The sequence below is a fragment of the Nycticebus coucang genome, chromosome 10 (assembly GCF_027406575.1).
Source record: "Nycticebus coucang isolate mNycCou1 chromosome 10, mNycCou1.pri, whole genome shotgun sequence".
NCBI classification, from domain to species: Eukaryota; Metazoa; Chordata; class Mammalia; order Primates; family Lorisidae; genus Nycticebus; species Nycticebus coucang.
Window position 1 is genome coordinate 101,540,286 of NC_069789.1, and position 12,699 is coordinate 101,552,984.

At 41.3% G+C, this 12,699-nt stretch overlaps 2 protein-coding genes across 2 annotated transcripts; one reads left to right on the top strand and one right to left on the bottom strand.

Annotated features, from left to right (window-relative positions):
• The first annotated feature begins 91 nt into the window (after nucleotides 1–91).
• Nucleotides 92–1,260, top strand: LOC128597400 (olfactory receptor 10J3-like). The gene has a single exon (XM_053607754.1). It carries the CDS (start codon nucleotides 369–371, stop codon nucleotides 1,131–1,133), a length of 765 nt encoding a protein of 254 aa, XP_053463729.1. The 5' UTR covers nucleotides 92–368; the 3' UTR covers nucleotides 1,134–1,260.
• Nucleotides 1,261–7,005: 5,745 nt separating this feature from the next.
• On the bottom strand, nucleotides 7,006–12,497 carry FCER1A (Fc epsilon receptor Ia). The gene is made up of 5 exons (XM_053606091.1): nucleotides 12,434–12,497; nucleotides 11,843–11,863; nucleotides 10,509–10,766; nucleotides 8,810–9,067; nucleotides 7,006–7,367 (listed from the first exon to the last, which is right to left on the bottom strand). Exons 1-5 carry the CDS (start codon nucleotides 12,495–12,497, stop codon nucleotides 7,180–7,182), a joined length of 789 nt encoding a protein of 262 aa, XP_053462066.1. The 3' UTR covers nucleotides 7,006–7,179.
• Nucleotides 12,498–12,699: the final 202 nt, after the last annotated feature.

Sequence of the window (12,699 nt, forward strand, 5' to 3'; positions counted from 1 at the left end):
AGGTGAGCCAAGGTGAGGACTCTGAGCAATAGGTCAAAAGCTGGACGCTGGTGACCCTGGGGTCTGGGGCATTGCTTAGATGATGGACATACTCTTTCCTGAAAGCCTTGGTCCAGCCTACTGTGTTTCATGATTGCCTTATCATACCTTTCTTTTCTTTGCCCAGCTCTTACAAACCTAGATCTATCTCAGTGCTGAAGTCAAATTTCACTTTTGTGACTGAGTTCCTCTTTGAAGGTTTCTCCAGCTTTGAGTGGCACCATAGACTTATCTTCTTTGTTGTCTTTCTAACTTTGTACCTGCTGACTTTCTCTGGAAATGTGATTATTGTGACCATTATTCACCTGGACCGTCACCTCCACACCCCCATGTATTTCTTCTTGAGCATGTTGTCCATTTCTGAGACCTGTTACACTGTGGCCATCATTCCCCGTATGCTTTCTGGCCTCCTGAATCCTCATCACCCCATTGCCTCCCAAAGTTGTGCCACTCAGCTCTTCTTCTACCTCACCTTTGGCATCAACAACTGCTTCCTGCTCACAGCCATGGGATACGATCGCTATGTGGCCATCTGCAACCCCCTACGTTATTCAGTCATCATGGGTAAGATGACCTGTGTCCAGTTGGCATCTGGGTCACTGGTAATTGGCCTGAGCATGGCCATTGTTCAAGTAACATCTGTGTTTGGCCTGCCCTTCTGTGGGGACTTTGTCATCTCCCATTTCTTCTGTGATGTGAGACCCCTGCTAAAGCTGGCCTGCACAGACACCACTGTCAATGAGATCATCAACTTTGTTGTCAGTGTCTGTGTTCTTGTCCTACCCATGGGTCTGGTATTCATCTCCTATGTCCTCATCATCTCCACCATCCTTAAGATTGCATCGGCTGAGGGTCAGAAGAAGGCCTTTGCCACATGTGCCTCCCACCTCACGGTGGTTATCATCCACTATGGCTGTGCCTCCATCATCTACCTCAAGCCCAAGTCCCAGGATTCCCTGGAGCAGGACAGACTCATCTCAGTGACCTACACCATCATCACTCCCCTGCTGAACCCCGTCGTGTATAGCCTGAGGAACAAGGAGGTCAAGGATGCCTTGCACAGAGCCATGGGGCAAAAGTCCCTCTCCCCTTAGTGAGAAGAGGTTGTGAATGATTTTTATTTGAGTTATAAATGTATATTCATCTTTACTGCTGTTTTAATAATGTCTTTAAATATGAGATCAAGGATACTAGACCAAATTAAATTGTGTGGCAAAACTGATGATGAAACTGAAGAGGTCATGCTTCCCTGTGCCCTCCTCCAGAGCGGTCAGAAAATTGCTTGGCATATACTTGAGAATGTAGATAAAACATGTGCATGTCTAGGTTATGTGTACCCAGGTGCAGTCACACATGGGTACTCACACTCTTAACAATATTACAGGTTACACAACTCTGTTGAGACACGAAGTCCATCAGGGTTCTAAAAAGCTAATGAACACAGGGTTTGGAACCCACCTCAAAAAAACATTTCTATTGTTGGTAAGGATGCTGGAGTAATTTGTGCAACCTTCTTACAGGTTAGTGAGAAGGCACACATGCACATACATTTCTGTGGACACTGAAGGCTTCCCTGTGAGCTGTCTTTGGTGCTTGTTCATAGCCCAGCACAGCCTGGGAAAACTTGAAGAAGCTGGAAGCACCCTTCCAGGTGGATGGCACTGCCCCAGATGAGCTAGGAATTAGGGATACAAATGCAGGAAAGCACAAAAGCATCAGCTACAGGGAACACAGACATGGGAGGTCCTCAGTTCTGAGGTGCCCACATGAGAAAATTCAGATCGAAAAGAGATCATGCTGAAAAGCTCAAAACATTGCATACATTCAATACAAGAATAAAAAGGATGGATGTTGGAAGGGGACAAGCTAAAGTATAGTTTCTTTTGCAGGATAGATGTAAAACTCTCTGAAATAATTTTATAAACACAAGCACTTTAAATACAACTTCAGAAAAAAATTATTAAGGAACAGAAGTCTGAAGAGTGACTTAAAAATTTTTCAGTGAGCTCTGAAGGCTTCTGGGGGAAATTTTTAGAAGTTTCTTCATGAGTACTCATAATGTTAAACCTGACTTTAAAATAGCACTTCATGACTGAGTATCGCAAAAGGTAAAAGTGTACGGTCTGCTGCATGGAAGGATCCCATCTCTTTCATCCTTCCTCTCCATTCTGGCCTTCAACACTGAGGGGCAGCAAGCCCTGAGTCGCAAAGATAGTTCCTGCAGTATCCAGAATCCATCTGATCTGATGGAATGACCCTTTAGAAGCAAGATGTCATCTGTGAGGATGTCACGAAGTCTTCTGGGTGCTGAGGGTGGAACAAGTCAGTGGAAATGAACTCATCCTTTAAGTCAAGTTACCATGTTTTGCTTTGCAAAGAAACACTGTCATGTGAAGTCTGACTGGGTAAAAGATATCTTTGCTTTAGTTTCTAGATTTCTAGAAATGATAGAGATAGTGCATTTCTGTGAAATTGGTAAAAAAAAAAAAATTAGAAAATGTGCTTAGCAGCTCTGCTTAATCTAGGTAAAATCTATTGTGCAGAGGTCTGATGGTCAATGCCACCTGTCTTCTAACAGAAGTATTTCATGAGTGCTGTGGCATGTCACTGGATTGCACCCCTTCCACACCCACATGACCATTCCCTCAGCTCTGGGAGTGCCTTGTGCTGACAGCTCACAGTGGTTGAGTTCCTTCTTCAAAAATTGTCCTTGCAAAGAGCTGCTTCCTCCAATGGAAAGGTCACATTCCCTTTCCAGGGATACATGGCCTTCAATGATTTGTCTGCTTCAGATTATTGCCTCACTTTAGGATGGTCGTGAAGGTCTCTCCCAGTTCCACAGCTCTCTTTTGTGAGATGGTCACAGTTTCTGCTGTGACTACATCCCATTTTGACTTCTCTCTCTGCCTAATCCTACTTCCTTCACTCCCTCACTGTTGTAGATGCTGAGATCATTCCCTAATAAACTTGCTGTGTTCACACCTATATCTCAGAGTCTGCTTTACGGGGATTCTAACTTACCACATCTTAAGATCCCATTTCTAGAAGAGTAATTGACATAGCAGAGAGCCTCACTTTTCATCCTTGATAAATTCTAGTAAAGGCAGATCAGTGGCCTATGTTTTAATTTAAAAATAGTTTCATCTATTTATTGAGCTGTATTTATTGTGACTCACTTTACTTGGCAGAAGTGCAGTATTATCTTCTTGGAAACTGTTCAAAAATTAAAATCTGAATTTCTCTCAGAATTCACAAGAAGCCATTCTTTTTGCTTCAAAATATACCCTGTGGGCCAGTTCACTTCAGCTGCAGCCTGATGCACAGCCTTGTTGAGAGATTGCCCCCCACCATTAGTGACACCTGGAAGACGGAAAGTAACAGGGTGGGCTGAAAGTTCGACTGTGCCATTCCAATTTTCAAGAGGACAAAGAGCATAGATGCCATAAATGAAATATACAAGTGAGTTAGATGGTTATCACAGGCACATTTATAGAGGAAAAGGTTTGGGGTGGGAATGTTGTGGAGGTGGCAGCCCCAGGTGGAGATCTGGGCATGGTAAGTAACAGTCCTGAGCTAGTCAGGTAATCCATGGCAGAAAGCCACTCCCAGATGTTTCTGGGGACTGAGGTTGGCAGGTGCCTTTGCCACCCTCAACATAAAGCTTCCACCTCTAGGTTTAAGGAACCACTCTTATCACCATTTCCCATTTAATGAGAAGAAGGAAAAAGAAGAGTCTTTCTTCAAGCTCTCAATTCCCTAACATTCTGACGAGGTGGGTCTTTTATTTGGGTCTCCACTCTAGAGTTGGCCATGGGACTTTGTCAAGTCATTAGGGAGCTACTGACTTGAGTTTCAGAAAACCAGCCACTAACTACTGCAAATTCATGATACTTTGTGCTTGCCAATTTAGAACAATAATCAGGGAGAGAAAAATTTGCTTTATAGGCTGGTCTAGACCAATTTGGTAAGACATCAGAGGTGATGGAAGCATCCCCCCTGGATGGATCTAGAGTGAATTACTTCTATTCTAATCATTTTTATAATATATGTAGTCACTCTCTAGCATAGTAGGAAGTATTTCATATACCTTAATGTTTAAAGGCATCTTTATAAATGCCATATTTGGGGGTACACAAAATACTCAGGCTCTAACTTCATGTTCCTCATTCCTTTGGAGTAGGAGATGTATGACTATCAAAAAGGAAATGAGCGCCAGATGCAATGGCTCACTCCTTTAATCCTAGCACTCTGGGAGGCTGAGGCGGGAGGAACACTTGAGGTTAAGAGTTCAAGACCAGCCCAATGAACAAGAGAGAGACTCTATCTCTATTAAAAATAGAAAAACAAAAAACAAAAAAACCTAGCTGGGCATGGTGTTGCACACCTGTAGTCCCAATTACTCAGGAGCTGGAGGCAGGAAGATTACTTGAGCCCAAGAGTTCACAGTTGCAGTGAGTTATTCCCTGGACAACAAACAGCAAGAGAGGGAGAGAAAGAGAAAAGAATGTGAGAACATGAGAATGAATAAATAGCAGATATGTGTGTACTCCTGTAATATTCTGAAATTAAAAAAAAATATCAGACTACACAGGGCTGAGACAAACATGGTATTAGATGCACAGAGGTGCACAGTGAGGGGAGAGAGCAGCACATGGAGGATGAAGGAAACAGGCGCACGGGACCTCCTCAGGGGCTGCATTTCTACCTGGGTCATCACCACATAGGAACAGAATGACAAGGTAATACACAACAAAACACTTGGGTTCCAAGGGAAAAGGACATGAGAAGTAGAATCTCAGGGACTGGCAAGTCATGCGGACCAATCCCACAGCTAGTTAGCAGCTTGAACTCCCAGATCTGTCTTCTAGTCACAACTTCCTCAAGCTTAGAGTGAGGATAATCAAGGAGGTAAAAGTAAATTGTGGTACTCAAGAAACTAGAAAATTTCTCACAAAAATATGTCTCAAGCGGATCAAACCTGGACTTTCTATCCATGTCAAGTACTTCTCAGTTCTTCATTCTGAGTCATTTGGCTCCAGACCCTTGTCTAAAATAAGAGACCTTGCTCTCTAGCCCCTTGTCCGGGATGCCAATCCACTGTATATAACACTGTGGACTAAGAGTGATTAGTGAATATGGTGGCAGGACTGGTCCCAACCCTGTAACCTTAAATAGACCACGGGGAGGTGGCAGATGACCCGTCCTGGAGCAACACCAGGGGTCCTGGGCTGTTGTTGCTGAAGAAACTCTTCATTCATCAGACTGACTTACTATGTAAGGCAAGTGACAAGACTGTTCTCTCAGAATTAAGCCATTTCTCCTCACCTTGAAGTGACTTTTTAAAAATGGAGGAGAGTGTGAAGAATGGTCATACCAGCTGCCTATTTAAATATTTTTATCTAATGTACTAAATACTAATATGAAATTCTAGCACTCTGGGAGGCAGAGGCAGGAGTATCACTTGATGGTAAGAGTTTGAGACCAGCCTGATGAGCAAGAGAGAGACTCCATCTCTACCAATACAAAACCAATATATAAACAACTACATGGCCACAGGAGAGAAAAACACAAGGGTGAAGGGAGAGGGAGAGGAAGGAAGAGTGGTGGTGGGGTGGGGAAGGAAGGTGATTGGCAGGTTCTCACCTAATGTGCACAATGTGAGGGTGTTCAGCATGTCCTCTGGGTAAAGGGCTCAATTACAACTTGAACTTTACTTTAGAGAACAATGTAACCTAAACATTTGTGACTTCATATTCATCTGAAATTTAAAAAAAAAATCAGAAAGAAAAGGAAAGAATGAAAGAAAAAGGAAGTTTCAGGAACTTCTCTCTGCTTTGTGGCCCAAAAAACTTTCCTTAGAAAAAGTAGGACTTGTAGGTCTCATGAATATTTATAAGTTTTCTCCCCAGATATACTTCTTCCTGTTATTAATCCTTCTAAAGCAGGGTACATTATAGGCGCTCTGACCTCTCATTGGCTGCCATGAGCTCATGGTCAGCATTGAGAAGATGGTTCTTCTCTTCCCTGGGGCTTTCCCTAAACCCCAGGTATCACTATGTCCATGGGCAGGGGCATGGCAGGGGTGGGCAATGGTGGCAAAACTGGGCTTTCATATCAATGCTAAAAGTTTCTAAATCCTTATAGATTTTTTCAATTTATAAAGAACTTTTAGAGTCAGCCTCTTACATGATTCTTAAAAGAACCTTAGGAAGTATATAGGATGACTATTATCTTACAAGTGAAATACTAAAGCCAATGGATGTGCAGGAAGATTCTTCCAAATCACAAACTTTCAAAATGGGAAAGTCAAGATTAGAGACTATATATGGTTGAGTCTTTTTCTAATGTATAGCTTTATAATAAGCAGAAACATAACCCTATTCAATCCGTGACAGAAGCCTAAATGTGGTGAGGATATAAAATGGAAAGGAAAAATACACAAACCAAACCAGCTCTTTTGTCTGAGATCTTACTCAGTCCTGGACTCTTGTCAGAGCTAAGAGTTCTGATTATTATAATTTTTTTTTTAAAAATTTCTCTAAGATGCTTGGTTCAGCTCTTTATCTGTATACAAGTTATAAGTTTGGTTGATGCTAGAGGGGAGAAGCATCACAGGGGAACTCTAGAATAAGCTTCATGTTTAGAATCTTGTGGTTCCAGACTGCCTCTGATTCTGCTAAGAACCAAAGCTCATGGAAAGATGAAGAGAGAGAATAAAAGTTATCTGACTCACTGGCACTCCATCACATCTTCTCATTCCTCACTCAACTTAGAATAATCAAGAGAAGACATTTCTAACCTCAAAGTTCATGTTCATGCCTCGAAAACAAAACAAACTAGCAAGCCTTGAATATGTAGACGCTTCCTGTTACACTGTTTCACAGTTATTTTACTCAAATTGAACTTCTCTTTTACAAAAGTTACGGAGTCTATTTGATCTTTCATTTATTCAACCAATGTTTATTGAGCACTTCCTATTACATGTCATCTAACCAGTTTCAGCTGGTTTAATGAAGCAGTTTTATAAATCCTTGAACATAGACTTTTCTATGTATGTTGTAAGCAGTGTTTGATGATTGAGAAATAATTGCTGATGCTGGAACAAAAATTGACATTGCAAATGTTTCTTGAGTAATGACATCATTTCCTTTGGGGATCTGGCTTAGGATTTAGGTTCAAAAGTTTGTTGCTTTTCCTGGTCTCCTTGGTCTTCAAGAGTAATGTCAACTGCTGCTGGGTGGAGAGAAATAACCATGTGTCCGCTGCAAAAAAAGCCACCACCAACAGTGGGACGCAAAGTTGTAGCCCGAAGTACTTGCTTAGAGGAGCTACAGGAGAACACAGATGAAACAAGAAACATAATTCATGTTAGTAATTGAAGGATGAGTTTCAGAGCATTCTCCTTCCTAAAAAGGAGGACCAAGTGTCCTTCATGTTTAGCATGACATGGCATTCAGAGCAGAGAGGAAGCATTCAGATTGGTGCTCCCTGGAGCCCTAGGGAGTCCTGAGAATTTCCCCACAGCCCCTAACAGTTACTCTAGCCAGTGTGCCCAAGGGGCAAGGTCATAGGGAAGATGACCTCTTTTTGAAGCTGACAAGACCGACATCCATATATGATTTGGGTATGGAAGGAGGCAGAGTGAGGCCGGGGGTCACCTGTGCCTTCTTTCTCAACCAGTCATTGTTTCCTGCATGCCTATTAGGTGAAATGAAGATTTTGGATTAGCTAAATTGCTTTCCAGTTCTATTATTTTACGATTTTCTTCTTCTATTTACACTGTACTGTTTTTGTGATTATTCCAGAATTATAGAGCACCAGCATATTACAGTTAGAAATAGACCAGTGATGCTCACACCAGCTAAACATTACCATTATCTGAAAGAGCTTTCAGAAAATACTGATGACCAGGCCACACTCTGAATCAATTAAATCAGAATCTCGAGATAAGACATGGACATCAATCTTTTTTAAATTCCTCAAATGATTTTAATGGTGTATACACCAAACTCTCCATTTACAGATGAAGATATTAGAAGCCTAGAAAATTAAATAGAATTTTGGTCTCAGGTTAATTAACAGAGAACTGCCACCGCCTTTAATTACGAATTTTGGCCTCATGCTTTTTTAGACATTACTATGAACAAAATTTGCCAAGAAAGAGTCTGATTTTCTCATCAGCAAAGCAAACAATTTCAAAGCCTCTCTCTTTTATTTGGAATTTGGAGAGAATAGACATTTTATAATCCATACAGACCCAGCCTCTCTTGATTAATCCCAGGCCCTCATCCTAGAATATACAGGCCCACAGCCGACTGACTTGCCGATTTTCTTCTCCAGCCCTCCTAAGCTGGAATAGATTATTGGAGCTGTTCACATACTTTGTTCTTTCAACTTTGAAACTTTCTTCTAATTTGATAAATATAAGTGTTCTCCCCAGGAGCAACGAAGACTTTGGGATCAAAATAGTAATCACAATCTGTTATGCTTGGGTAGTGCTTAGCAGTTTACAAAGCCATTTCATAAATACTACCACATTTATCTTCATAAAAATTTTATAGTGTGAGCAGGTATTACCATCACCATTAAATAAATAAGGACACTAAGACGAAGATGGAGACATGTCCTATAACCTGGGTCTCTTCACTGCAAATCTAGTAGCCTTTTCAGCATGTATGGCCCCATTGTACAAGATGCAGCCACTTAAGGCTGAGATGGTGTCTTTTCCTTCCCCTGATAAGAACTCTTCCCCCTTGCTTTACCATCTTACCTTTTATTACAGTAATATTGAGGGGCTCAGAGATATAATTCAGCCGCCGAACTCTGCCCTCACAGTGATAGGTGCCACTGTCTTTAATGGTGGTACTTGAAATGGAGATGTTGTGGTTCTCATACCAATACTTGAGAGCTTTGCCATTCTTGTAGTAGACCACTTTGTAGACATTCCAATCCTTCCAACCATGACACCTGAGGAAGAGGGGCCTACCCTCTATCACCACCTCAGTAGAGGCCTGAAGGAGCAGCCAGTCTGAAGAGCATTCATCATGTTATTTGTTTAACAATCAATGGAGAAGAGAAATAGAGAAAGGAGGAAAGAGAGAGAATGGATAGATAAAATAAAAGGGGTCATGCACAGAGTACGTCAGAAACCGAGAATTATCATTAAGTTGCTTCCTGGCTCATAAGGTCAATGAAAATGAAACACAAAATAACGTTTCAAGCCTGTCTTCTATATTGATAATGCTTCTCCTGAAAAGCCAGTCTGGGCCATAAAACCTCTCCAACCTTTTCACTGAACCCACATATGGAAGACCTGGAACCTAGAATTCCTTTCAGATCTATCGTTGCCAGTTCTTGTCCCTAGTAGGAAAATAAACACACACTGCTTGGGGAGCTTGGGGAGTTTGAGTTTCTTTTACCCTCTCTTACTTCACAGAGCCTTCCCAGTTCTACTATCAATCACAGTTAGCCCCAAAACTTCCTCAAGCCCTGTCTTACGATTTAAATTAATTGAATTAATTTAGTAATTTGTGCTCTGTGTTTAATATCCTCTTCCTCTTTAGTGCTATGCCGCAGAGGGTGAGGGACCCTGTCTGCTTCTGTATTATATTCCCAGCACTTTAAACAATACCTGGGAGTTGGTAGGCACTCAAGAAATATTTGTCAATAATGAATCCATAAAAGATAAGAATCAGTTTCCGAGATGAGTGCCAATGTAAAAATTGAAAAGCAGTTGCAACACAGGAATTTTGAATGGAAATATGGCTAACTTATACCAGCGTATTTTGTTTAGGGTCAATCCTTGAGGACTTCTTTAGAATCTACTGCAAGGAAATAAAGAAGCTATTCTACAATACATTGCTTCAGTTTTTATGTGGAATTTGTACATGGATGTTGAAACATTTCTTTTCACTCCTGAGAACAATATAAAAAATAAAAGTGACCTATTGTGACTAGTAGAAATCAAATTGGTTTGCTTATTCAACATTTACTAAGTGTGCTATGCTAATTGGGTGCTGTAGGAGAGGAATAAAGGTGAAACAAATGTAAGATTTGTTCTTAAGTAACGATAGAGGACATGAAAAATATACACAGATATCTTTCATAATAATGAGTGCAATCTGATACTCAGGTCATAGCACATGGTTTATGCACAGCAAATCCTTAAATCAAACCTATGGATCCCATTCCAAATGCTCGGCTCTTTGAAATGTTCACACCCCATTTGACCACATAATACACATCTATATGTGGCAGAAAAGATAGAGAAAAATAGAATAGAAGAATATTTAAAGAAGGCATAAATGTAGGAGGAGTGGGGTACAAGAAAAGAGATGAAAGGGTCTTGAATGAGAGGCCCTGAATCTCACCCTGGTACCCTCAACCTTAAAACAGCCTGCTTTCTTGCTGCCTTCAGATGAGTCATTCCTTCCATGGGAGATCTATATTCCCACAACTCTGAAACTTACCACTGAAGACTTCCAGATGTGCAGGTTTACTTTCCTTAAAGTTTTGGTATTGACATTTGTATTCCCCACTGTCGTTGAAGCTGGCATCCACGATGTTTAAACTTGAAGTCGTCTCTAATAAAAGTGTGCCATTGTGGGTCCACTTGGTGGAGTTGACCTCAAAGAAATTGTTCCTGTTACACAACAGAGTGACATTTTCTCCTTTAAATATTCGATTCCATTGGGGATTCAGGGACAACATCGATTGTTGGATGGCTTCTAGAAGATGAAATTATGGAAAGAGATATAGAGGAACAAAATCATTGAAAACTATCCGGGTTCAAAAGTACAAACATACCATTATTAATACAATCAATGCTCAGTCTATCCTTGTCCTGCTGGAGATAAGACTCTGTCCTGACTCCTGGAGGAGGGATCAAAGGATGCTTAAAATGGTGTTGTGGCCCCAGGGACCTCATTGAGAGAATGATAGGGACAGGAATGTAGGCAATTCAAACACAAACCAACCAATTTATTATATGAATTGGGACAACTCATTCTAATTCTTTCAACTTCAATTTTAGTATCTGTAAATGGAGACTGAAATCGCTTTTCATGCAGTGGCAGTATTTGTCATGCTCAACCATAGCTCAGAACAATGGCCAGTATATAGTGAGTGTTCTTTAAATTTCTGTTGAGTAAATGAATGAGTGGATTATAGATGGATAAAGATATTGGGGTAAATGAAATATAAGACCTTTCTATGCTCAAAATATTTATGACTAATTTTGAGTGTGTATAGAGTAAAAATATATGTCAATTCTGGAAGGAAGAAAGAAGCAGTGAGAGAGTTAGACATGAATGACTTCCAAGAACACAAGGATGTCATGCAAATTTGAATAGAAACCAAAGAATAAGCTAGATAAAATGTCAAAAGAGAAAAAGACTTGAGTCCAAGCGACTTAACGTTGAAATCCAGTTCCTGATTAGCTGTGCAACATCCTGCAAACCACTAATCTGTGTTTCAGCATCCTCAATTATACAAATAGTAATAACAATAGAATTGAATTGAATGGAATTAGGTGAATGTGCCTGAGAGAGAGGCTGAGACCCAAATGTATGCAGCAGACATGAGCATGGTCTTACCCATCGGAGGGGCTGGCTTGAAAGAAGGAAATGATATATGTGAGAAACTTTTGAATGGGGGGACAAGGAAGACAGGGCAAGTTGGGATGAGATCCAAGGAGGAGCAGATTCATACTCATTAGAGAGCAGGAGTGATGGGATGAAAACTGGAAGGGGAGAGCAATGCCCAGACACATTGGAGTACTGAGGGGACAAGCACAAGGACTCACCTGCGAACTTGCCATCCAGAGCTGCAAAAGTCCAGAGAGGGTAAATTAGCTTCTATGCCCAGTAGTATGGAATTTCAGGGAACTGGGGTCTGGGGTCTGGGTATAGGCATGAGATCTATATCCACAGAGTTTTAAGGGGCAGCTCTTGTCTCAGGAATCTGACCCTTGTTAGATTAACAGTTGTTTTTTATTTGGGGAGAGGTTGAGCATCTGCGTAGTTTGTTTTGTTTTTTAAGCTTTAATGAACTGCTTTTGTTGAACTTGCTAAATATTTGTTGTTTGAATATTTGCATGTTCAGAATCTGACAAGGAATCTTGTCTCTCTTTCCTCCATCCTCCCTCCCTTGGTAGGAATCTTGCACTTTGGGAGATGCCAAAGTGTCTGCAAGGAACTAGGCTTTGAGTTGGGCTCCCTGGTTGGTGTTGCTCAGCCCATTTCCTCTGCTTTCTGGCTTGCCTCCATTGGGAAATGCCACATGGTTTGGACCTGTCCTAGAGAAAGTCACCACCAAAACTGTCAACAGTTCTACCCCAGGTGCCCCTCAGATTCATTTTGGACCCTCCAGGAAAGATAACTGAACCTTTACTTACGTACGAACAGCAAAGCTGTCCAGAGCAGGGCAGGGGCTCCCGTGCGAGATGACATCTCCTTCATTGTCTCCAGGTGCTGACTGGGTGTGAGAGCTCTTTGGCTTCAAGGACAGGCTTGAAACCAAAAAGCAGAAGGAAATGTTTTGTACATCATATCTGACTAACCCATCAGCTGTGCCTGGGCTTGCCTCTTTCTCTGAAGATAATGTTCAGGGCAGTGCCAAAATGGGTGATTTTATATTTATGCTCTCATCCCACCTCCATAT

Bases quoted from the DNA above. Each gene is read 5' to 3' on its own strand.
- FCER1A (XM_053606091.1), bottom strand. From the start codon at position 12,497: ATGAAGGAGATGTCATCTCGCACGGGAGCCCCTGCCCTGCTCTGGACA. The intron at 10,767-11,842 runs GTGAGTCCTTGT...TTCATCTTCTAG, and splicing joins TCTGGATGGCAAGTTCGCAG to AAGCCATCCAACAATCGATG. The intron at 9,068-10,508 runs GTAAGTTTCAGA...AATGCTCTTCAG, and splicing joins ACATCTGGAAGTCTTCAGTG to ACTGGCTGCTCCTTCAGGCC.
- LOC128597400 (XM_053607754.1), top strand. From the start codon at position 369: ATGTATTTCTTCTTGAGCATGTTGTCCATTTCTGAGACCTGTTACACT.